The following is a 24,633-nucleotide window of genomic DNA, read 5'->3' as shown; positions in this document are numbered from 1 at the left end:
GATAGGCGCTTCCTTTCATGCCACAAAAGCAAGTGCTAATTTAATGTCTCATATAAAACATTTATTGTCCAAGTAGAAACGATACCAAACACCAGGAAGGTGCTTTCACAGTGACACTCATACAGAGCTGCATATACTGAATTTGCTTGGAAACCAGCCACCGATTCCCAGTGAACTATGGATGGCAACCATGGCTGCTAACCTTTTCTGATTTCTACAGTACTAACATGGGTGAAACTAAGATATAAAACAGTTGTGGATGAAATCAAAATATATTCTATTCTCTTTTTTCATGTAATGCTAGTGAAGGTGTTTTGGGGCCTAGTACAGGACTTGGGGGGGGGGGCTATGTGACTCTTTCCTTCCAGCTCCAAATCCTTCTGTGGGCTGCTTTTCCACTGACCATTGCCTTAGGGGTCATTCACACTTACCGTTTGCCCCATGCTTTCCCATACACAGGACCATTCCTGGTCCATGTCTGAGCGCTTTGTTTTCCTCCACCACTTTCCTCAAGGATAACTTGATCTTTAATGCTGAATCGGAACAAACGGCAATTTGCTGCTTGCTCTGATTCAGCGATAAAGCATGGGTTTTTGTGGGGGAAGCCCCGTGGGGGGGGGGGGGTGAGCGCTCAAGCACAGGACTTTAAAGCACAGAGCTGTGCCTAGAAACACAGCACAAAAGCAAAGTCTGGATGAGCCCTTAGTAAAGCTTAAATGCACTGCCATACCGATTATATCTTCTTATGTTTCTACTTTCTTTTTTTGGAAGTCAAACACAGTTTGAGGATAAGGTGACAAAGACTTTTAAATACGCGGACATCTGGAGCACAACCCCCTTCAATCTCACACAACAAGATGTGTCATGTTCATACACAGAAAACAAGTCAAAACTGCAAATGGGGAAATACCCAGTTTGCTTCATTATTGCTACCAGTGATTTCAAAATATGTCAATATCAGTGCACTTGATGTACTACTACTGTAAGCAAAGTCAGGACTCCAGGAGAGCAACAGCAAAACATTACATTACAGAACACACTTGTACTCTTCGACTTTAAAACTCGGGAGCTTCTTAAAGCAAATTGCAGAAATTGGATCGGACATTCCTGATCCGCGGGGCCTCTGCTGCTGGCTTGCTTCTTCCTTGTGTAAGATGATAAGGATCTTTGCTTGACTGCTGGTCACCATGGAGACTTGCATTGGTCTCTGAATCACGAGGTTTGCCTGTAAAGACATGTTCATTCCATGAGAGCTCTTAAAGATGTTGGGCCTTATCTTAATAACAGTATCAAGCCTGAGCCTAACATTATCTTTAAAATGTGGGATCATTTTAAAGCCTGAGAATGGAGAGAACCGTGATTAAAAGCTCTGCTTCCAGTGCCAAGTGCTATGTGCTACATCAGGGGTACCCAACACAGTGCCCTCCAGATGTTATTGGACTCCAACTCCCATCACCCCTGGCCAGCATGATGGGAGTTATAGTGCGACAACATCTGGAGGGCACCGTGTTGGCTATCTCTGTGTTATGTTGAAGGAATCCTCTCCCGACACCCCTCTACACTCCATTCTGTGGAGAATAAACCCTTTTTAGGTGTCTTCTTGCCTCATCAATATATATTTGAGTACTATAGGACAAAGATATTGCTTAGAACACATTGAGAGATTTCCTTTAAAACCTACTTTGAAGCAGCCTCCCATTTCACAGGGGCCACAAGACCTGCTCGATAGAAATACTGATATGAAGTTTGAATGAGCATTTTTTTTCTTGCAATACACGCTATGGCTTTCCAAACCATGTATTCTTGACAAAAGAAAAGACATTTGCACCATAGTTCAATCATTTCATACTGTGTGCATTTTCTAACACAGAGTTTCATCTAGTAACATGATAATGTTCTGAGAATGTACATAAAACCCAAAGCTAAAACAAGCAAAAGCCAGGCTGCTTGCCTTGAAATATCTCAGGAAGCTGTAGGTTGGTTTGTGGATTGGACTGTTTTCCTTCTTCCCAAATGAATACCTTCCATTGCTATGCCCCTACTCAGCCACTAACTTGAATGTGCCGTGATTTGAGAGCCAGTAGCATGAATGCAAACTGGTGCATCACATGATATTAGTATCATAGAATCATAGAGTTATCTATCAACATCAAGTTATTTCTTAGTGCAGGGCAACAAGGCAAACATGACTGTCCCTGGGAGGGTGGGGGCAAGGCAAATCATCACACTGTGCCCCCCCCCAGTTGCTGTCATCTTCCCTCTGCCACTCCTCCTACTCTTGATGGTGAAGGTGGTGGCAGGGTATCCCTCCATGCCCCAGATTACGTTCTTTCTGTTGTCATTGCTCTGACGCCACCTCTTCCCTCCCTGCCTTCCTGTGAGGAGACCCATTGAGTGGGTGGGAGGCAATTGGGCTGGGCAGACTGCCTGGCCACTGGCCTTGGTCACTGCCACCGAGGATAGAGCCCCTCAGGACCATTGCCCCACCCCAAAGATGGGGTGTATCCTAGCCCCATTCCCACAAACCCTAACTTCTGCCTGACTTCTTAATACCTGCTAAGTCCTTTGCTCTTGTTTCATTTCTTCCTTTGACGCTGGTGTTTGCTTCTATGGGGCTATCTGCATATTTCATTGCTATGATAGGAAGTGATGTCTCATCTGAATCTGAAAAGGAATAGGAATAGGTATGTGTCATTTATTTTTTTACAGTTGGGTCCTGCAGGAAAATATTGTAGTATGGCTTTTCCTTTTTTAGTACATCAGCCATGTCCTCCAACACAATACTCCATGTTGTTTTGTCTTCCAGCTGGTTTTCTGTTCCCCACCCCTCAACATTCAGTCAGCTTTTCATGGCTACTTAGCTTGCTCACTTCCCATCGGGATATTTTGGGAGTCCCTTGTTTCACACCATCAAAAAAATTATTTTATGCTTCTGGTAACTTTGGAGTTCCCTCAAGCCTGCTGATCTCTCTCTCTCTCTCTTAAATATATTTTTATTATGATTTCTTAGTTTACAAAAATACCTGCAATGTCTCTTATTTCCAGTTGTGTTTTCTACAGATCAGTTTCTTTTGTTGTGAGACATTAGTGTTACATTAGGAAGAAAAGGGGGAAAGAGGTGGAGGGGGGAATGGTGAGTGGGGTGGGGTCAGGGGGACATGCTTCCATTTTTCTACTTAGTGTATGTGTGTGGTTTTGTGTCAGCATCACATGTGAGTTCTCTAACTATTTGCTTGTTGTATTTCCTTGGTGGTGAGAGATGTTGGGGGTGGCCTAGGGTGTGATTGGTTGTCTTTGGCTGGCTGTAGTGAGATTTGTTATTGTGTGTGTGTGTGTGTGTGTGTGTGTGTGTGTGTGTGTTTGGATCAGGTTAGCCAGATTGATTCCTATGCTGTTGGCAGATTCTTGTTGTCTTGTTGGGCTGTGTATGTGATAAAGTGCATGATGGGTGATGCCCTGTTGACAACATAATCAAGGGCACTCATGGCCTGAGCATCAGAAACAGCGAAATGATGAAATAAAAAGGAATTCCTTTGTTCTCCTTCCTCTACCTTGTGGACATGCACTTTGGAGTGCTTCAGCGCTGCACTCAAGAGACAGTTGCAGAGATTCATGGCTGGGAACAGGATCCCTCGGTGATCTTCCCATGACCTCATCCTCAGTTGCCATTGTATTCCGGACCAGGAAGTAAGTGTGCATTTTCCCTTTGCCCTTTACATCAATTTCTCCCCTTTCCATCATTTCAAAATTCTTGTCCTTTATGCATCTGAAATATAAATAAAGCAGCGCATCTAAGCAGTGGGTTATGAAAATGGCACAATGACAATAATTATATCAGCTTCTAATGTGGAAAGTTCAACAGAGCTTAGGTTCTGTTGAAGGACCAGAAATGGTGACACAATGGTAATTTAACTAGCAGAAGCCTATAAAAGAACATGCATTGAAATGCTTGCCTTCTAGAATGAGTCATGGCCATAGAATGATGGCCTCTGAACCCACAACCTATCACCTTCAAGTACAGGCTTTGCACCTGCCTGAAATACTAGTGGTGTTATGACAGTGTCCTGAATGGCATGAACTGCGCCTGCCACCCTCCCTTTTGTCATCACTTAGCAATATCACTGTTCTTATACAATGATGCTTATGTCCCATTGTTCAGTGCAAATAAAGCATTGCTGGGGCCCATTCAGGTAGGATGCTATAAATAAATGCTAGAATCTAAAAAAAAACACTCATTCAGAATTAATTAAAGTCAATGGCTATTTTCTTTAAAATGCAGAAAACGCAGGTGGAATCATGCATTTTTATTACAGTAATTCATCCCTTCACAGAAGCAAGGATTCTTATAAGGCATCTTGTCTACATTAATGCCTTTCTCCACATTGTTCTCTTGTAACATGCATTTAAAGTACATCTCACCTGGGGCAGACAAACAAGACATTCCATGTTACCACCCAAATTACTGCACTAATAATGATCCCACTGCAATTTCCAGCAAAACAAGGATCTCATGGTAACCCTAGGGGATATTGAGTGTGGAAGGTTGTTGAATCTACACCCAGAATCTAATGATTCTTTTTGGATGACGTTGATATGGCCAGGTCACCATCACCTGTGAACAAACCATTTTCTGTGCTCTCAATCATGCCATCATCTTGTGTTTTCAAAATCACAACCACAAAAATCACCATTCCCCAGTAAAGTAGAGCTCAACAGCTGAAATGTAAATGACATGTGTTTTGTGTAGGAAGGGAACATTTGGTAATTAATTCCACTAATTTGGGAATAAATGTAAATACTTTAAAAGTAGTTCCAATAAGAAAGCAGACACTATCCTATCACAAGGTGTGTTTGTGTGTGTGTATGTGTGCTCCCCAGCAGCTGATATTCAGAGACATATTGCCTTTGATAGAGGAGGCGATCTATCCCTTATGATAGATCCCCAGCACATTAACAGCCTTATGCAGAGTCAAGAGTTCAGCGCAAAGCATTCATAATGGATTGTGTCGGAGCTTACTCACTGATGAACGCTGGCACTCAGGTGAATTTTGCTTGGTACCCCATGGCTCTCCATCCGGGATGCTATATTCACTGTGTCTCCAAACAAGCAATAACGTGGCATTTTTTCTCCGACAACCCCAGCAAGGACAGGCCCTGTGTGGATCCCAACTCTGATCTGAGCAAGAGTTTTTTGGGGAAAAGATCACTTCCACAACAGGTTTCGTTTCAAGCACAATCTATCCATAAGTTCTAAAACACAAACTAAACAGTCACATAATCCACAGTTCCCTATGATGAGCTCTGTTGAATAATAATAATAATAATAATATACTGCTTACATGCCAAAATGGCTTCTAAGCACTGTTGAACCCAGGATTGTAATTCTTCATGAAAATTGATACTACCGGTATTCATAAGCATTGTGGTGCAGGGTGGGAAGCAAATCTATCAGGCTGTTCTTTCTGAGAGACAGAAGCTGAAGCTCTAGCCCTGAATTCAGAGGTCTGAAAATAAGTGCAACTCTCTTGATCACACTTACAAGGATATTACTACAGCTGACACAGGAGGACATATTCTACCAGGAAGTTCTTGCTCAACATCCCCAATCCTTTAAAAGAAAATGGAGTTATGGAGTATACAAAATGGGAACTTCTATAACACTATAACAGGAATGGGGTAATCTCAGGCCTGGGGGCTGAATGGGGTCCTCCAAGCCTGGGGGCTGAATGGGGTCCTTCAAGACCAATTCTGCAGAGACATTTGTGTGTGCTCATGGTCTCCTGTCCTTCTAGCCCTATTATCTCACATATAAAAACAGAACCTTTAGCCATATAGCCCCTAGTCCAAATCAGAGACTCGACCTCCTGCATGATCAGGGATCCCTGTTGTGTTAATGCACAAGCCAGCTCCACACACTCATCCCTTTGCATGCGCAAAGCTTCCTGTTTCCTTGAACTGAATTATGGTACCCTTGCAGGGTTCAGAGCTCTGTGTGCACATGAAATATCTTGCAACTGAAAAGAACTGGTGGTCTTTGGGACATTGGTCTTTAGTCATCCCAGTGAACTTGTCAAGCCAACCAACGGGATCTTTTACATACTAGCTTTTTATTATGACAGCACAGAAGCCTACAATTCACTGCACATGGCGCACAAATCAGGTCTGAGATAGCTGATCATTATGGCCCTACATTGCATCATCTCCATTTGCAAATAGTAAGCAGATAATGTGCATGTGTCTATTAGCTACTCACCTGAATAGGATTCCCAGACACTGGATTCTTTATGTCTTTTGCAGCTATGATCATTCCCAGCGCAAAGTTGGCAACCCGTTCAGCATGTGTGGATACAGGCACAGGAACACCCCCTACTACCATGTAGGCATCTCCGATGGTTTCCACCTTTAGAAAAAGAAGCAGACAAACCCTGCCATGCCAATAGTCTCTGCCTGTGCTTATTATTATTCCAGGGTAAGTGCCTGGAACCTCTGGAATCTCGCACCGCTCAGAGATTGGGTTGGTGTGTTAACACTACAAATACTTTTATAAATAAATGAATGAATTATGATATTAGTTAGGACTTGCCTAATTATTTTAAGATCTGGTTTTGGGGAGAGAGGGTTAGTGTGAAATATCGTTAGCATAGAATTCTCACATTTTTAATATTCAAATTATTTTAACATGTAGCATTGCTGTTTTGAACAATAATGTAAAGCTTTTTTGTTCTTCAAGAAACTAAAGCATTACAATGCATTCTGCTTGTGATTTTGCGCAACGCTTTTTTAAAATCACGGCTACCCTCTCTTCTGATACAGCTGCTGATAAGCCAGAGCGCAGGTGCCATAGATGGACCAGGGCCTCAGAGGAAAACGTCAGGATTCTTGCTCCCTATAACAACACACAGGGTGACCTCAGAGTCCAAAAATGGTTCCTTGCTCCAGGTTTTCCCTAGTAGCTTCTCATCACAGGATCCTGTTTGTTATATGCAGTCCTCATTAAATTCTCTCTGGCATCTCAGGCTTGCCACGGAGTTTGTAACCTCAGATTTACTGCCCCCCCCAGCTATCTCTTTCTTTCCCGGGTGTTTCTTTCACAGCTGTCTCATCCTGACCTTCTGCTTTATCTCTACCACTCCTTCCCGCGACCCATTTTCCTACTCTCCCACTCTCAACTCATATTCCTACCAAACAACTTCATGGGGCCAGAGGTCACCTTTGCTTTTTATCTCTCCCTTGCTGCTGTCTGCTAGTCAGCACACTTCCTCCTCAACTTCCTTTGTGCGTTTTGCTGCTGCTACTTGCATCTCACTCCCTCGGGCCCACCTGATGTCTTTCAACAGGCTGCAGTGGGCATGTGAGAGCCTTGCCCACATTGCCATTGCAAAGACATTTCCAGCCCCAGCCCCACATTAAGGGTAAGCAGGCGGAGAAGATGCCCACACTTTAGACAGGATTCAGGCAGAGCAAGGAAAAGGGAATGGGGGCATCAGAGCCCAGGTATCGGGAATAAGACAGGAGGATTTTACGCATCTCTTTTCCCTGCTGATAAGGTGGAGCCAAAGAGAGCAGGGAATTACAAGGTGCCGATGGGCGGGGGGGGGAGAGAGAGAAATTGTCCTTGGCATCTTTTCCCTCTTTCCCACTAACATCACTTTCATGAAATTGTAGCTGAACATTTGTCACTGACCTTGTAGACATCATGCACTGTGGTCAGCCTGTCAAATCGCAGATACATTGCATTTAGCAGGAGGACGATCTGAATAGGTTCGCACTGGGCACAAATGTTGGTGAAAGTTACAACATCGCTGAATAATATGGTGCACTCTTTAAACTCTCCTGCAAGCCCAAAAGGACAATGGTTAGGAGTGGGGATAGTTTAGTGAATAAATGTGGTCAATACTTGCACCTACATTCAAATTATTCATTCATTCCTAGATATCTAAATCTTGTGTTTTTAAAATATATATATACATATATATTATGTAGCTAGTTACATAGCTAAAATTCATGCAACTGCACAGCAAAAGATCCAAACAGCCAACTATAAAATTATATAGGCATACATATATACATGCATGATATAGCCTAGGGATGGGGAACCTCTGGCCCTCCGAAAGTTGTTGAACTCCATCTCTCACATTAGCCCCAGCCAGCATGGCCAATGGTTTGGGATGTTGAGACTTGTAGTCCAATGGAACTTGGAGAGTCACAGATTCTCCACCCTGATCTAGGCCAAGAGTGATTCAGTCCCTTTTATTATAAGAGTTAAGCACATGCTTAACTCTCCATCCATATAAAAAATAGAAGAGCATTGCTAGATCATATCAAAAGTTCATCTAGTCCAGCAGTTAGTTTCAAAGTGGAGAACCAGATGCTTCCTACAAGCTTCCAAAGCAAGACCTGGTGAGAACAGCCCTCCCGTGTTCTTTCTCCCCAGCATCTGATATTTAGAAGTATGTGCCCTCTAAACAATGGAGGTGGCGCTCTGGGGAACACCGATGAACTACCTTCTTCCCTGACTATTAGCCATACTGACTGGGTGGGAGATTGGAGCTGAAGTTCAACAAATTTGTGAAGGACCACAAGTTTCCAATCCTTGGCATCAAAATGGATGGCTAATGGCAACATTAGAGTAAGGGGGAAAGGGAGCCTGGACCAATTTTTCTCTGAAGTTCCTCGTTTTGGCCTTCCTTACAAGTTAAGCACCTGCACATTGGCCCCAAATGTTTTAGCTGCCTCGCGTTCATTCACCTGCCTCGACTCGTTTCCCTTCTTTGAGCTGGTTGGCCACGTGCTTTGGGAGCATGGCGTAGAGAAGGGCTTCCGTCTTTTTCTTCTCCTCCTCGAGATGCTTTGACAGAATCCGCAGCTCCTCTTTCTTCCTCTCGAGCTGATTGGACAGCTCCATCTCAGCCAGACGCTGCTGGTTCAGAAGGATCAGATCCCTGGTGACATCGTGGGGAGCAATGTCGGCGATGTGCATGTTCCTCTCTTCCAGCTCATGCAGCGTGCGCAGGAGAGGGGAGCAAAGGTACAGCATGCACTGGACAGATTCCATCCAAATCATTTGACCTGATTTTAAAAAAAAATACAGAATCACAGGTACTTTTCCTGCATGCCATCCATTCTAGTAATGCAAGTTTTTGGTTGCTGTTCTTTCCTTCCAGATCATTGTTAAACTTCCAACCCTTCACTAGACTTCTACTCCACCCAGAAAATATAAAAAGTTGTCTCAATGATTACAATGAAGACATAATTTAGTGGGGGGAGAGGGTTAGGAAATAGATTGGGGGGGGGAGGATGCACCCATATTTGCTACCGGTACTGTACAGGCGACAGGCAGTGGGGAGTGGGTGTCCCTCTCCTCAGAACCCGGATCTGCTGCTTTTTAGAGCCTGCTGCCTGAAGCAACTGCCCTACCACCCTTCAAGGGTTGGCCAGCCCTGAAGCCAGCTCTTCATCTAGTCACCTTAATCATGCCTGATCCTGGAGACAATGAGTTACCTCTCAGTTCTAACATAGGACGCTGCTTCCAAGATTCTGGCATCATCTCCCTCTTGGTCCGGAAAACAAATTGGCTGTTGATAAATTTCTGGACACTGGAGATGGTGAATTTCACTTCAGGACGTACGATACTGAAGTATTGGTTGAGGCGGATGCCCAGTGTCTGAAGGCCCGGCACGATCTTTTGAATACTGACTCCGGCTTGCTTCACTCTAAGCTTAAAAGATAGAATCACAACTCTTTAGCATCAGCCCCCCTCAGAATTGTCTTGCAATCCTACCTCGGGAGTAAGAATGGGAGCAGCCAGCATGGAATGGTAGCACCACAGAGCCAACCACCTGGTAGCATCATCACTAGGTTGATAGGGCAGTGGCAAGGTTGGGGCTGCAACTCCCATTGTCCATGATCATTGGCCAGGCTTGCTGGAGCTGGTAGGACTTGGAGTCCAACAACATCTGGAAGGCCAAAGGTACCCCATCCCAAAGGTAAGTAAACATGAGAGGGAAGTCCACTATTTCCAACCCCTTGCTGCTGCTCTGGCCATCCTCCATGAGCTGGAGAGTGATCTTCTGAAGTGAGGGGCCTCTTGTACACATGAAAGTTTTGCCGTACATTTTAGAACCCTGAATGCATGCAGGGAAGGGACAGAAGGCTTCCTGCTTCAGAAAACTGGCCCACCATTGATGGAGCACCATCAGAAGAGTGACAGGGGGCAGAGGCAGCACACTGACCCTCACAGCCACCATCCCATGCCGCTCTACTTAAAGGCTGGAGTGGATTTTGCATTGTCTCACATAACAGTATTACTGGGACCATGCTGGAATGATGATGAAAAGTAGGCTATAAGATGATGCTCAATTGCTGTTTGGACAATTTTCAGCAGCTAACTACTGGAAGGGTAGTTATTAATCTCAGTATTAATATATTATGAAACAGAATGTCTCAGGTTAACTTATCATGCAAACAAGCTTCTAGGCCAACAGTAGGCGGCAGCAGTAAACAATTTATTGCATTAGGTGATTGAATCTGTAATCCTATGCCTACTTATCTTGGAACAAGTCCCACCAAACTCACTGTGATTTTCGTCTGAGTTGCTATGCAGAAGATTGTGTTCTAAAATGGCTATGTTTGGTTCACATATGTAGGGAAATGAGTTATCATTAGTTTGACTCACCTCTTCATCAAATACAATGTGGAAAGGAAGCCCATTGCAAAATGTCTTCGGATCTATGCAGAGGTTCTTAGGATAGACAGGATTGAATCCTTTCAGAAGTCGTCCTGCAATATGGGGTGAGGGGGGGGGGTTAAATTCAAACCATTCATAATTCCCTGATAGAATCAGTACCGGTATTCAGGTAGCATGATTCTGCAAGATAATTTAATTCTCATTCATAAATAAATATTCATTCATTTCCCTCCGTCTTCCTCCAAGAATTCCAGAATAATGTACATGGGGACTCTCCATGCATATGAGTATGATGTGATTGGAAGAACCTGGAAAGGGTTTTCAAAAATAAAAACTTATGACATGTAAACACATCCATTATCTTGTGTTTTTCCTTAATACAACGTGGTCGTTTTTACTGGGATGCCACCATGGTGTTGTGGTTAGAGTGTTGGGCTAGCACCTTGGAGAACAGAGTTCAAATCCCAACAGACATGAAGCTCATTGGGGGACTGTGAGCTATTCATCATCTCTCAGCCTAACCCACCTCACAAGATTGTTATCAGCGTAAAATGAAGACGGTCCACCACCTTGACCTCCTTGGAGGAAAGATGGGATAGAAATTAATAATATTTAATGAAAAAGGCTGGGCTTTCAATGCCATACTGAAAGCATTAATGAATGATGCCAAATGCTTTTAGAAAGTTACACTTTTACCTTTTCCTATTGTCACAATTCCTTTAATTGTTTCCCAGTGACTTTTCTTGACAGGGCATGTAGAGAGGGGGCTGGCTTTATCCCTGTTCTTGTTCATGGCTCTTTCACTATCCTGTGGAATGAACCCAAAGCAATTGCCAAACTGTTAATATTTTAAAAAATGAGAAGTGTACTAAGGTCTTTGCATCAGCAAAATAATTGAAGTAATAATGGAAGGCACAAACAACTTAAATTTCTTCCTACTCTTGAATTGGAATGCGCTTGGGATATCTTCCAGTATCCTTCATTGTTTCAAACTCTTTGGAGGCAAATATCCAGAGTTTTGAGTATATGTCTGCATTCTGAACATGACACCTGTTTTCTTTTTTCAACAACAATAATAATAGCAATATTAATAGTACTAGTAATTTCAATAATGATGATTATGTAGAAAAAGACAACCTATTAGTTTAAAACTGCCTCAGCGCTATATATTTTATATATAGATCTTCCTGCCAATACATATATGACTCCATACAAAAAATGAATATGTTTAGGGAAGTTTTTAATCTGTGATATTTTAATGTATTTTGGTATTTGCTGGAAGCCGCCCAGAGTGGTGGGGGAGACCCAGCCAGATGGGTGGGGTATAAATAATAATAATAATAATAATAATAATAATAATAATAATAATAATAATAAATATCACAGTACCTCTTTATTCAGCTGTTTTTCCACCAGTGTTCCAGAACTTGAAAGAAATGGCGAAGAGGAAGAGAACTTATTTCGCCTTCTGTATGAAAATACAGGTTTTTGTGTCACAAGAAATACAATGTGTTCCTTTTTCCCTGTTCTTTCTTCTTCTTCTGACTGATTGACTATTTCCATGGAAATTTCAATGTTGAAAAAATCCAAAGCTGCTGCACCAATGATTCCTGAAGCAAATGGGGAAAAAACCTAGGTGTTATTGGGGATATGCAGTGATTTGTTCTGGATGCCAGTTTTATGCTTGGAGGTTCGAGTCCGATTCATTCTCTTGCCTCCATTCACAAATTGGGAATTTGTTGAATGGCTATAACTTTCCCCCTCTGTTAACAGAAGGGCATGAAATTCGCAGGTACTGTAGCCCATAAAGATTGGATGAAATCTGCTAAATTACAAGTAAATAGGTCCAGGGGCTCAGGCGCTACATACTTTTAAAGTATTTCTTGAGTGGGAAGGGGCGAAAGGGATTTACTTTCTAGATAGATTTTTAAAAATCCTCTGACTGCAAGCTAGATTTGTCAGTGAAAGCAAAAAATTTCCTCTGCTGCTGCTCCCTACTCTGCCCTTTTCTTTCGTTTCCTCCATCACTCCACCCTAAACTAATACTAAGCTTAGAGACATTGCTTTTGCTTTTAGCAGACACTTGTTTGCAGCATTTCCCCCCTATGTCTGGATGACCCATGTGCCACGAAGCACATCAGGGGTTCCTGTTTCAATGCATGCCATCTTGCAGAGATCCTGCGTCACTTCAGACAAGCCCAAAATACCTCCAACACACCTTGCTTTATATCAGGATTATGCCAGAACTGATGTTGTACAAACTCTGATAGCACAATCCATACCAACCACCCTAGCTGCTGTATTATGGACCAATTATAGTATCCAAGAAGTCTTTAAAGGCAGCCCAATAGACGATACAACAATATAAGTTTATTGTTCTAGCCAAAGGCCATGAAAACCTACAGCAACAGTACCAATAAAAAAATACAGATCATACATGCATTATACCAGCCAACATCCATGATGTAAAAGAAAGGTTACCAGAGACACCAAGAAACTCAAATCCAGATTGATTTCAAATTAAACATCTGAATCACCATAGCAATTTATTAGGGTTGTCATATGTCAGGAATTTCCCAGATACCAGTATGTCTGGGATTCAAACGGTGATATTAGCATCCAGGCGGAATTTTGAAAAATTGACAAAATGTCCAGGTTTTTGCCAACAAAACCAGAAGGTGTGTGTTTGAGTACTGTGTCACTCTATGCCTCTTTGGGGTGGATTTTACTTCTTGAAATATGGCAACCATAAATTTATGACATTTTAACTAAGTCCTTTTTCCTGTTTTTGTTTGTTTGTTTTTCAGTCAGTGCATAGAAGGCCAGTCTTTGTTACAAAGCTATTATTCTCTAAATCAGGGGTTGGCAACCTAAGGCCTGTGGGCTGGATGCGGCCCAATCACCTTCTCAATCCGGCCCCCGGGTGGTCCGGGAATCAGCGTGTTTTTACATGAGTAGAATGTGTCCTTTTATTTAAAATGCATCTCTGGGTTATTTGTGTGGCATAGGAATTCGTTCATTCCCCCCCCCCAAAAAAAATAGTCCAGCCCCCCACATGGTCTGAGGGACGGTGGACCTGAAAAAGGTTGCTGACCTCTGCTCTAAATAAATATACAATAAGAGTGATAGCAGGAATCAACACGACATCACACCACTGGGACAATTACTAGTTTATAGCGAATGGAGGGTTTGGAAGAGATCTGTAAAGAAAAAAACACGGTGTGCAGGACATTCAGAAAACATTGATCCAATAGCTGACTATTCCACCTTTCAAAATCCATTCCAGAGGAAACTACATACCTGGAACAATATGGCACAAGCCTCGCCTGTCTGAGTAATAATGCAAATGCATCGACCCATCTTCATTCTTTTCCACCCTAAATGAAGGAGCGTTCATTTCCTGAAAAACACCCAGAGTTCTTAATAATCGCGCATCTCATATTTCAGCTCATTTTTCAATACTGCCCTGAAGCAGAATGGGCAACCTTCCTGGACGCCAAGTTAAGCACATGATCTGTGCTGTGGTGGCAATTCTACCAAATTACAATCAAGGTGTGGCTGAAATTAAGCTCACTATTTAACAAATATAGAAAAACAAGTTGTTTTCCAAAGTTCTAAGAGGTAGGGGGCATTCCATGAGTTAATGTTACATCTCTCTGGATTCTTCCCCCCCCCCTCCAAAATCCTGACTGTACTCAAACACCTATGCTCCATATGCGAGTATGTAAAATAATCACAGACCTATCTCACATTATGCTGCTGTGAACATGTGCTGTGTATGTAGAACCACAAAAGTTATTTCCACTTACCTGGTAAGACAGACTTAGGTAGCTGTGCAATGCATCCAGATTCTCTATAAATTCATAGAGGTTTCCGCCCAGAGTCCGCAGCATATGGTCATAACCTGACCGCTTGCAGAATTCAAAGAAATATTCTCCAAACTGCTTCAGGACCATATCGGGGGGGACATCTGGGGAAATAATGGTCTATTAATTAATGTTTTAGGATCAAGAATCCAGTTTAACTCAGGCTGTGTATGCAGCACACATTTAAAGTACAGTACATGGCTTTCCAGAAGGAACCCCGAGAACTATAGTTTATCCCTCACAGAGCTACAATTCCCAGCACCCTTAACCAACTACAGTTCCCAGGATTCCTTGGGGAAAGCCATGTGCTTTAAATGTGCTTTACATGCAGTGGTGGCTTGTTCAGACCCTCCAACATTTCTCCAATGAAAATAGGGACGTCCCATTCCATAATGATATTTTTACTATATATACCCCACACATCTTACTGGGTTGCCTAGCCACTCTGGGCAGCTTCCAACATATATAAAAGCATAAACAAAACATTAAACTTTTTTTAAAAAAAAATCCCTCATATTGTATCACAGTGTGGTACACTGGCTTGACAACCATGGACAGAAAGTCTTTACAGAGGGTGGTGAACACAGCCCATGATATCATGGGCTGTCCCCATAGCCCGCTAGATGACATCGCAAGGGATCGTTGCCTTAGGAGAGCGAGAAAAATTATCAGGGGTGATTCATACCCAGGCCAGCACCTCTTTAATCTTCTACCCTCAGGCAGGAGATATAGAAGTATAATCAGTCGTACCAAGAGGCTAAAAAACAGTTTCTATCCATGAAGTATCTGAAGAAGTGTGCATGCACACGAAAGCTCATACCAAAATAAAAAACTTAGTTGGTCTTTAAGGTGCTACTGAAGGAATTTTTTTATTTTGCTTCTACTCAGACCAACACGGCTACCTACCGTGTTTCCCCTTTTTTAATACGTAGTCAGAAAGTAAGCCATGGCAGGGTTTTTAACCATTTGAGAGCTATAAGACATACCCCGAAAATAAGCCATACTTCCGCACCAGCTAGCAGGACCCAGTATGCCGGCCGCGACAGGAGGAGGAAGCCTGCCGGGTCGGGTCAGTGCCCGGAAGCGGCGGTGGCTGCTTTAGTGCCAATAAAGCGTGCAGCAGTGCCGCACGGAGCACCAGCCAGCAGGACCCAGCTCCTGCAATGCCGGCCGCGGCAGGAGGAGGAAGCCTGCGGGGTCGGGTGGGTGCCCAGAAGCGGTGGCGGCTGCAGCGCTGACAAAGCGTGAAGCAGCGCCGCACGAAGCACCAAGGGCACGAGCGGCAGGAGGAAAGAGAGAGAGGCTCGTTACTTGCGGCACTTTAAGAGAAGCAGCCAGAACCGATCTCCACATTCCGAGCCTCCCTTTTGCGCGTGCGGGCATGTTAAAGCCCCGATCACTTCACTCCCCACTTCTTCCTCGCCATCCCTCCCTTTCACGCGTTGCCTTGACCCCGCAGCCCCCCTCCCTGGCCATCTTCCCCTAAGTGCAGCGCTGCTTCGTGAGCGCTGCAGCCGCACGCTCTCTGTGTGTGCTGCAGCCGCACGCTCTCTGTGTGTGCGCGCGTCTCTTTCTCTCCCTGTGCGTCCGTCTCTCTCTGTGTGTGCGTGTGCGCGCGCGTCTCTCTCTCTCTCCCCCGTGCGTCTCTCTCTCTGTGTGTGTGTTTGTGCGCGTCTCTTTCTTTCTCTCCCCGTGCATCCGTCTCTGTGTGTGTGTGTGCGCGCGCGCGTCTCTTTCTCTCTCTCCCCCGTGCGTCTCTCTGTGTGTGTGTGCGCGCGCGCGTCTCTTTCTTTCTCTCCCTGTGCGTCCGTCTCTCTCTGTGTGTGTGTTTGTGCGCGTCTCTTTCTTTCTCTCCCTGTGCGTCCGTCTCTCTCTGTGTGTGTGTGTGCGCACGTCTCTTTCTCTCTCTCCCCCGTGCGTCTCTCTCTCTGTGTGCGCGCGTCTCTTTCTTTCTCTTCCTGTGCGTCCGTCTCTGTGTGTGTGTGTGCGCGCGTCTCTCTCTCTCTCCCCCCCGTGCGTCTCTCTGTGTGTGTGTTTGTGCGCGTCTCTTTCTCTCTCTCCCCCGTGCGTCTCTGTGTGTGTGTGTGTGTGTGCGCGCGTCTCTTTCTCTCCCTGTGCGTGTCTCTCTCTCAGTGTGTGTGTGTGTGTGTGTGTGTGTGCGCGCGCGTCTCTCTCTCTCCCCCCCGTCCGTCTCTCTCTGTGTGTGTGTGCGCGCGTCTCTTTCTCTCTCTCCCCCGTGCGTCTCTGTGTGTGTGTGTGTGTGTGCGCGCGTCTCTTTCTCTCCCTGTGCGTGTCTCTCTCTCAGTGTGTGTGTGTGTGTGTGTGTGTGTGTGTGTGTGCGCGCGCGTCTCTCTCTCTCCCCCCCGTCCGTCTCTCTCTGTGTGTGTGTGCGCGCGTCTCTTTCTCTCTCTCCCCCGTGCGTCTCTGTGTGTGTGTGTGTGTGTGTGTGCGCGCGTCTCTTTCTCTCCCTGTGCGTGTCTCTCTCTCAGTGTGTGTGTGTGTGTTTGCGCGCGCGCGTCTCCCCCCCCCCCCCCCACAGAGAAAAGGTTCCGCTTCGGCTCGTCATTCAGCCGCGCGCGCGCCAGGGGCATGGGCCCAAGCCTCGTCCCCCTCGCGCTTCCCTCACAAGCATCTCAGAGCGGGACGGGTCACGGCCTCCCTCCTCATTCCTCGGCCGGCGTGAGAGAGCCCGGGGAGCAGAAGGATCCCAGGTTTAACCCCCAGGTACCCCCAAGTTTGAAATTCTGGAGAGCTGCTGCCAGCCTGGTTGACAGTAAAACCTGGATAGCACAGTAGGCTAGAGTGTGGTGTTTATAATGTGCGCGGAAGAGAGCACCGAGTGTCCTGAGCCAGTGGGACCCAGTTGTACCAGCACTTAAAAAAAAAGACACCCCCTGAAAATAAGCCACCGTGTGTTTTTTTGAGGAAAAAAAGTTATAAGACGGTGTCTTAAAAAAGGGGAAACACGGTACCTGTAACTATCCATGGGCTGTTAAGCTGCTGAATGGAAAATAATATAGTGCAACTGACTTCCGGGGTTGGTGTGTTGTGCGACAAGCACACAGAGTGCAATGAGATTGAGTGTTTGTGGGGGGGGGGAGGCTCAGTTAATTTCATTGTACACAGGTTGTACATTGACAAAAAAGGTATTATTATTATTATTATTATTATTATTATTATTATTATTATTATTATACAGGATTGCCTCCTTCAGATGGCTCAGGGGTCGGATAAGTCCAACATTTCTCCAATGAAAATAGGGACATCCTAAGGAGAAGTGGGATCAAATCAGAAACCAAGATGGCTTCTCTAAATCAGGGACATCCCTGGAAAATCGGGACACTTGGAGGATCTGCTGGTGGAGTGGTGCAGGCAGGGCTGTATTGTAAGCAGAGCTTCCCAACACTGTGTGTGACTGCCAGCTACCAAGAGAGAGTTGCCACAGTGTAGTTTTTGCCCCAGTCTTTGCCACCCCATCAGTCACTACTGAGCTTCAGTTAAACTAGAATACTTAGCTCAGATTGTTCTATCACCACTTTCCCGTTTGGTTGCAATAGGATCAGGATTGCAGCTTTGGGCCTATAAAATTACAATTCAATCAGAGCAAAATCTTTGAATCTAAACCAATTTACAGCCTAATTTTCTGAAAGGGAAATCATACGAGCACAAAGTGGTTAAGGGACAAGCAGTTACTGCATTGGTCCTAGGATCTGGTGGCTATGGTCAACACTACTGTTTCACGCATTCATGGGCATAGCCAGGGGTGCGGCGGAGGGGACTCCCCACCCATCATGGAAATAAATAGAAAAACTTAACTAACTTACCAATTGTGTTGCAGATAACTCGGTTCTGCCCCCCCCCCCAGCATAAAGTCTGCACCTCACCCCAAAAAAATCCTGACTACTCCAATATGCACATTTAAATTTAAGGCATAGCCAAAATCATGTTACCTGTAGTTTCAGGTAAAGTGTTTCAAGTTGGACAAGGCCTGATTTTCCTGGTCGGGAGGGGTGGAATAATTAGTCAAAGATATAAAGTTAAAATGAGCCAAATAATCTCTTCATGAGCCCATCAAAACAAACATTTCTGCAAGATTTTATATTGTTTTATAAGACACCACAAAACTGGCAAAGGTGTATCTTGAAGTCAGCGATATTTTCTGGAAATGTGGCAAATTCCATTTGCAAGTACCCACAGGATCAGAAACATCAGGTGCCTACAGAGCCCAGATTCTGCATTATTTCCATACCATACGTACCTAGCATTTTGCATGCCTTATCAATCAGCTGCATTGTGATTTCATCTCTGTAAACTTCAAAAGTCAAAAAGGTATCCTGTACTCCAGTTTGGACTCTGTAATACAAATTAATATTTGCTGGAATTTTAGTAACATTTTTAGGGTTCAGTCTCTCATTCAGTCTGACCCCTCTTAGGCTCAAGCCATGTGATGAAATTTTGGGCAGTAGTATTCTGGCATATAGTTCCAGAGCCGGCCCAATCATTAGGCAGGGTGAGGCCACTGCTTCAGGAGGCCGAAGCCCCCTGGCAGCATACTCACGAGTGTCCCACCTGCCCGCCACCTCTACCATAGGCAGAGAAGCGCCACCAGTGGCAATTTTGGGCAAGATTAGATCCATTTGGTTGAGATCTCACCCCACATTGGCCCTGATGGCGTTGCAGCTTCTCTGCCTGCAGCAGATGCGAAAAGGTGCGTGGTATCAGCAGAACAGTTGGCAGCAACAGCAGGATAACAGCAGCACTTCCTGTTTTGCTTCAAGCAGTGAAATGAGACATTCCACCCTGGTAGTAGTTCTTTCCCGCCATTTTCATGAGGTAACCATAGGGGAACAGAACCACACATCTGCATAAAGGGTAATGACATGTCCTATGACATCTGCTGTTGTGTCATGCCATGGTCCCTGGTACAAATGCAATTTACTGTGGGATAGCTGTATAAATAATAATAATAATAATAATAATAATAATAATAATAATAATAATAATTATACCCCGCCCATCTGTCTGGGTTCCCCCAGCCACTCTGGGCGGCTCCCAACAGAATATTTAAAACACGATAAAACATCAAATATTAAAAACTTCCCTAAACTGGGCTCCCTTCAGATGTCTTCTAAAACTCAGATAGTTGTTTATTTCCTTGGCATCTGATGGGAGGGCCTTCCGCAGGACGGACGCCACTACCAAGAAGGCCCTCTGCCTGGTTCCCTGTTACCTCACTTCTCGCAGTGAACCTCAGTAGAAAGCCACAGTTCCATACTACAACAGGTAATGCAATGTAAAAGGAATGTTAGTAACCAGAAAAGCAGGAGAGATGCACTAGCATTATAACCAAGGAAACTAATGCAATCATCCCCAGGTCTCAGCACACTCATAGATAATACTGAACTAACTTGATGGGAAGACAGAGTGGCTCAGTATAAGGCAGATTCCTATGCTCCTAGAATGTGGGCCTTGAATAAGCCCATAGCAGTCAAGAGAATCTGTCCACAGGGAAGGAGGGAGAATATAATGCTTTCTGTTAGAGCAGGGGGTTCCCAAACTAAGGCCCGGGGGCCGGATGCGGCCCGCAGATGGTCTGGGAATCAGCATGTTTTTACATGAGTAGAACGTGTCCTTTTATTTAAAACGCATCTCTGGGTTATTTGTGGGGCATAGGAATTCGTTCATATTTTCCCCCAAAATATAGTCCGGCCCCTGGTCTGAGGGACAGTGCACTGGCCCCCTGCTGAAAAAGTTTGCTGACCCCTGTGTTAGAGTTAATAACACTTCCTAAGGATGCCTGCTGTAATACTTTCAAAATTTGATGTGGCTTCATTCCAGTATGATGTGTTTTTCAGCTGCTGCTCTGTCACAAAAATGTTCACCCAACCACATGCCATTCTATATCATTTTGCATAACAAATAGAGCAATTAGAGGAGAGTAGCATTATGTGATGAGGCAATCTCTTGCCTTTGTTTCAGTAATTGTTTCAGGTTATCCTCAGCCCAGGGAAATCATTCTCCTGCAGTACCGGGTATTCCTTCTGCTTTCACTTAAATATTCTTTGGGTAAAGGCATTTTCTTCATGGGGGGGCGGGGGGCGGGAAGGGACACAAATGCTGAGTCATGATGAGAGTCTTGTGCTTCCAGATGTTAGGCATGTATGTGCTTTTACTTTCCTTTGGGGGTGCTACAATTCTATAGATTTAATCAAATGGGTAGTCCCTGCATTAAGTCTCTCTGCTCTGAAGGTCGTACAGATTGCTATGAGTTGTGGCGGGCTAGGTTGCCTTGGCCCTCTTCTAGTTCCTGGAATAGCCAGGCTAGCTTCTTGGTGAGGTGATGAGCCATTAAGGGAACAAAGGAAGTGGTTTGGTGCCATAAAACAAAGGGGGGGCCCTCCCTCAACTGACTGGTACCAGTAGTTAGAAAGACAAAGGCAAGAGCTGATGAATTGAAGCAGATGGAAGCCAGAGAGAGAGAAATAGGGGCTTGATTTCTGCTTGAATCCAAGGCTGTGGCTATTGGGGAAACCAAAGGCCTCTTGGGTGTGTTAATGCTGTGAACCTCTCCATTATGGGCTCAGGTTGTATATATGTGTAAATAAACCATATATCACGAAGACACCACAGTGTCTGCTGTCCCTCATTCTGAAGAAAACATGAACCCTTGGTAAGCACCTGGGACCCTTAGAATCTCAAACCACTCAGAGATTGGGGTGGCATGCAACAATATTCCTTTCCTGGCTGAGTAATGCCTTTGTGAAATGCTGCCAGGGTATCAATTCCCTCCACCTGCCCCAATCCCATGGCTCTGAATTCTGGTAGCAGAGTGTACTAGCCTTTGCAAACATGGTGCCGTCTCTAGATGATTAGATCTACAACTCCCATCAGCATGGCCACACTGGCTGAGACTGATGAGAGTTGTAGCCCAAAAAATCTGGCGTGCAGTAGGGTTGGCAAAGGTTGGGGTTGACAATACTGGGATCGACAGACAGACCAAATGATCCACCTCAGTAGGACAAACCCCATATGCTCCTATTATTCACTGGCCTGATGTCTAAGATTATGGTGTGTTGGTGGGCATACAGAGAAGCACTTGTCAACTTGTACCTTGCAGGACACTTCCTAAGATTTCAAAAGGTGTTTCTGGATTTTTATTTTTATATTATTATTATTATTATTATTATTATTATTATTATTATTATTATTATTTGAAATCACAGTGGGAACAAAACAGAAAGTCTATGAATAATTCCTCCAGGTATAAATTACCTTAATTTCTCCCATACTTCTTCACCATATTTTTCAACCACCAAAGACTTCAGGCATGTATTGATGAAGCCATACTGCAAAAGCAAATGCATGAAAATGGGGGAACAGAATGTTCTCTTTTAAAAAGCTACATTTGCATCACATTGGATTATATTTGCATTTATATTTATTACACGAAACTTTGGCTTGCTTTTGCAAAACGAATATGCAACGAATACAGAATCAGCCAGATAATGAAGTTTACTATTAGTGCCTTCAGGCTTATTATGCTGTAATTCAGAATTTTTAAAATGTACCGTAATAGTCTACATGACAGGCTTGGATAGATCAGTTGGTAGAGCATGAGACTCTTAATCTCAGGGTTGTGAGTTCAAGTTCCACAATGGGCAAAAGATTCCTGAATTTCAGGGGGTTGGACTAGATGACCCTTGTGGTCCTTTCCAACTCCACCATTCTATGATTCTATGACTGTAGCTGATGAGTCCAACAACATATTGAGGCAACCATGTCAGCCAGACAGTACTGAGCTAGATGGACCAGTTTCCTATGTTATTGCTATTCAACATCCAGGCAGAAGCACAGAAGCACAGAAGCAGGAGCAAAGGACACAAACACACCATTCCCTTAAAGTCAGGGAGGAATTTGCCATTTTCCTGATTCAGGGGCACACTCTCTGCATAGCTTTCTCTGCATGTCTGCTTGACTTTTTGGTACTGTTACAAAGCATATGAGAAAAGACTCTCCTTTAGATATCCAGTAATAGTCGCCCAGATTAGTAATTCAGATGATGCACATCCCCAAAAGAAGTGCCTGATCAAAATCACCTACTTGGGTCAGTAGGCTACAATTACGGTGAGCTTTTGCCCACCCACTCCTCTTAGTTTCCTCTTCCCCCAGTTCATCAATAAGCACTTTTCTTCTGGACGCCCTCTGAGCTTCTTAAAAAACAAATGTCCTCCACAATCCCCACCCTTTACAAGTTTGCTGCACAGGGAGCCTTTCTCTCTTGCCCCCTTCTGCGTGCCTCCTGGATCCATAAATAGGAGGCATCAAACGCTCTGAGGTATGAAGTAGAATTGAATCAGCCCCGAATCCCACTGTGTTCAACGGAGCTTAGAGATAAGCGCGTCTTGATAGGGTGGCGGTCTTAGTAACCGCAGCGCCTCTCTGCACAGCTGCGCTGATGCGTCTTTAAGCCGCTAACTGAATTGCCAAAACCAAGCGCTGTCCTAGCGCACAACAAATCCTCTCTCCCTATTTCTAAGCCACACCAGCTTTGGCAAAAGCGGGGACAGAGGGGGGCAACTGGGCTTTTCAGTTTTTTTAAAAAAAACGAGAATGTGCGTAACACTCTTTTCTTGACTTTTACTTGGCGCGAGCAGACGCTTGTGCGCTTCGGGATATTTTATTTACTACCTCCTGAATCCAGATCGACGTGCGTCCAGACGCCCCCTATTGACATCAGCCGCAGTTCCTCGGACTTCATTGGAGGCTGGGTCGGCCACTGACGCGAGGAGGGAGGGGAACAGCTACAGGTTGCCATCTCCAGAATCTATTGGTGCTGGTCCTCCAGCCACTTGACTGACGGGCGTCGAGTGGACGTGGTCGCCTCTGCTCCTGGCGCTGGCTCGTACCAAGACGGTCTTGGCAAGACCTTAGCATGGTCCTCAGCGCCCTTGCTCCGAAGTTAGTAGGGTTGCTCCGGAGCAAAGTCGTTGAGGATCCCTTGCTTTTCTTTCTCTCCGGGAAAAGCAAAACAGAGCTAAACTGGCAACAACGCCTCCCCCCCAACTTCCCTCCCCGCCGCCCACTGCTGCTCAGAGGCTTTTTTTAAAAAATCGATTTGACACAAAGTCATCGGCATCTCCTCCAGATCCCGGATCCCTCTGTTAACTTTATTTAAAAAATAAAAAAAACCACCCGTGGAAGATCGTTGGGGGTCGGTGGGGGAGACAAATAGTCGCTACTCACCATTCTGGCGCATGGCTTAAGAATCGTGCAACATTGCTTTATTCCCGTCGCTCAGGGTGATCCTTCTGGCTCTCTGCTCCTTCCCCGGAGACGCCACGCTAGTTCGGAGACCCTGGCCAGCTCCTTTCCGCCGGGGGGGAGAGCTAGGATGTCGTGACACCTTGGAAGGAACCAGCCTCTCCTCGAGGGCTCGGAAATCTGAGCGGCGAGTCTGCAGCCCCCATCCTCACTCCCTACCCACCCCCTTCTCCGGAGCCCCACAACGGGCTTGTGGCTCTGTCCTTTCTTCCGCTTCTTCGGCCTGCCACGAAATCACCTTTGATTGCCTAGGATCTGAGCTGAGCAGTCCCGTCACGAAAACAGCGCCTCCTTCTGCGCGCTGCATGACTGCAGCGCCTCCATCTCTAGGTGCCGGAGCGCAGCCTTGCCTTGCCTGAGTCGTTGCTTCTGCCCGGAACTGAAGGCGCTGTCCAGGGGTCTGTGGTGCTGAAATGGCGAGCCACAAGAACAGCGAAGAGGCTGATTGGCGCCTTCAAGCCTGCAGGCTGTTTTAGATTACATTTCACGCATCTGATAGAACCGGCTGTGGTCTAGGGAAGCTTACACCACAATGAATTGGTTAGTCTTTAAGGTGCCAGAAACTGAGGAAGGCCATAGGTCTGGAACAGAGGACATGGTTTGCATGCAAAAAGGTATCAGGTTCAATCCCTTGTGTCTCCAGGTAGGGCTGGGTCAGTGTGTGCGATACTGAGCTAGATTGTTTACTTATTAAATCGATATGCAGCCCTTCCTCCCAAAGCAGTTCAGGGCAGCAAACACACAAAGAATAAGACATTT

General features: G+C 45.0%; 1 protein-coding gene across 2 annotated transcripts; it reads right to left on the bottom strand.

Annotated features, from left to right (window-relative positions):
* Positions 1-42: 42 nt before the first annotated feature.
* On the bottom strand, positions 43-24,149 carry LOC118093921 (putative guanylate cyclase soluble subunit beta-2). Of its 2 annotated transcripts, XM_088670842.1 has the most exons (16): positions 23,797-24,149; positions 21,826-21,899; positions 18,812-18,906; positions 14,497-14,657; positions 13,988-14,087; positions 12,077-12,297; positions 11,384-11,495; positions 10,676-10,779; positions 9,502-9,718; positions 8,749-9,069; positions 7,685-7,833; positions 6,254-6,400; positions 5,022-5,176; positions 3,552-3,766; positions 2,554-2,664; positions 43-1,225 (listed from the first exon to the last, which is right to left on the bottom strand). In XM_088670842.1, the coding sequence occupies exons 1-16, from the start codon at positions 23,797-23,799 to the stop codon at positions 1,074-1,076; spliced, it is 2,337 nt and encodes a 778-aa protein (XP_088526968.1). In that variant the 5' UTR covers positions 23,800-24,149; the 3' UTR covers positions 43-1,073. The 2 variants fall into 2 exon arrangements, with proteins under 2 accessions (XP_088526968.1, XP_060130208.2); XM_060274225.2 differs by lacking the exons at positions 18,812-18,906; positions 21,826-21,899; positions 23,797-24,149 and having other exon boundaries at positions 45-1,225; positions 14,497-14,667.
* Between the last annotated feature and the right edge of the window lie 484 nt (positions 24,150-24,633).

Source organism: Zootoca vivipara, chromosome 5 (genome assembly GCF_965207765.1).
Source record: "Zootoca vivipara chromosome 5, rZooViv2.hap1.1, whole genome shotgun sequence".
Classification (NCBI taxonomy): domain Eukaryota; kingdom Metazoa; phylum Chordata; class Lepidosauria; order Squamata; family Lacertidae; genus Zootoca; species Zootoca vivipara.
Note: the sequence above shows the minus strand (reverse complement) of the source record. Positions and strands in the feature narration are given on the sequence as shown.

What these genes read in the sequence shown, in the direction of transcription:
- LOC118093921 (XM_088670842.1), bottom strand. An exon ending in GAAGTATGGGAGAAATTAAG is followed by an intron (nt 18,907 to 21,825) that starts GTAATTTATACC and finishes TTTGTATTACAG; the next exon opens with AGTCCAAACTGGAGTACAGG. An exon ending in TGTCTGGGAATCCTATTCAG is followed by an intron (nt 5,177 to 6,253) that starts GTGAGTAGCTAA and finishes ACTCTTGCTCAG; the next exon opens with ATCAGAGTTGGGATCCACAC.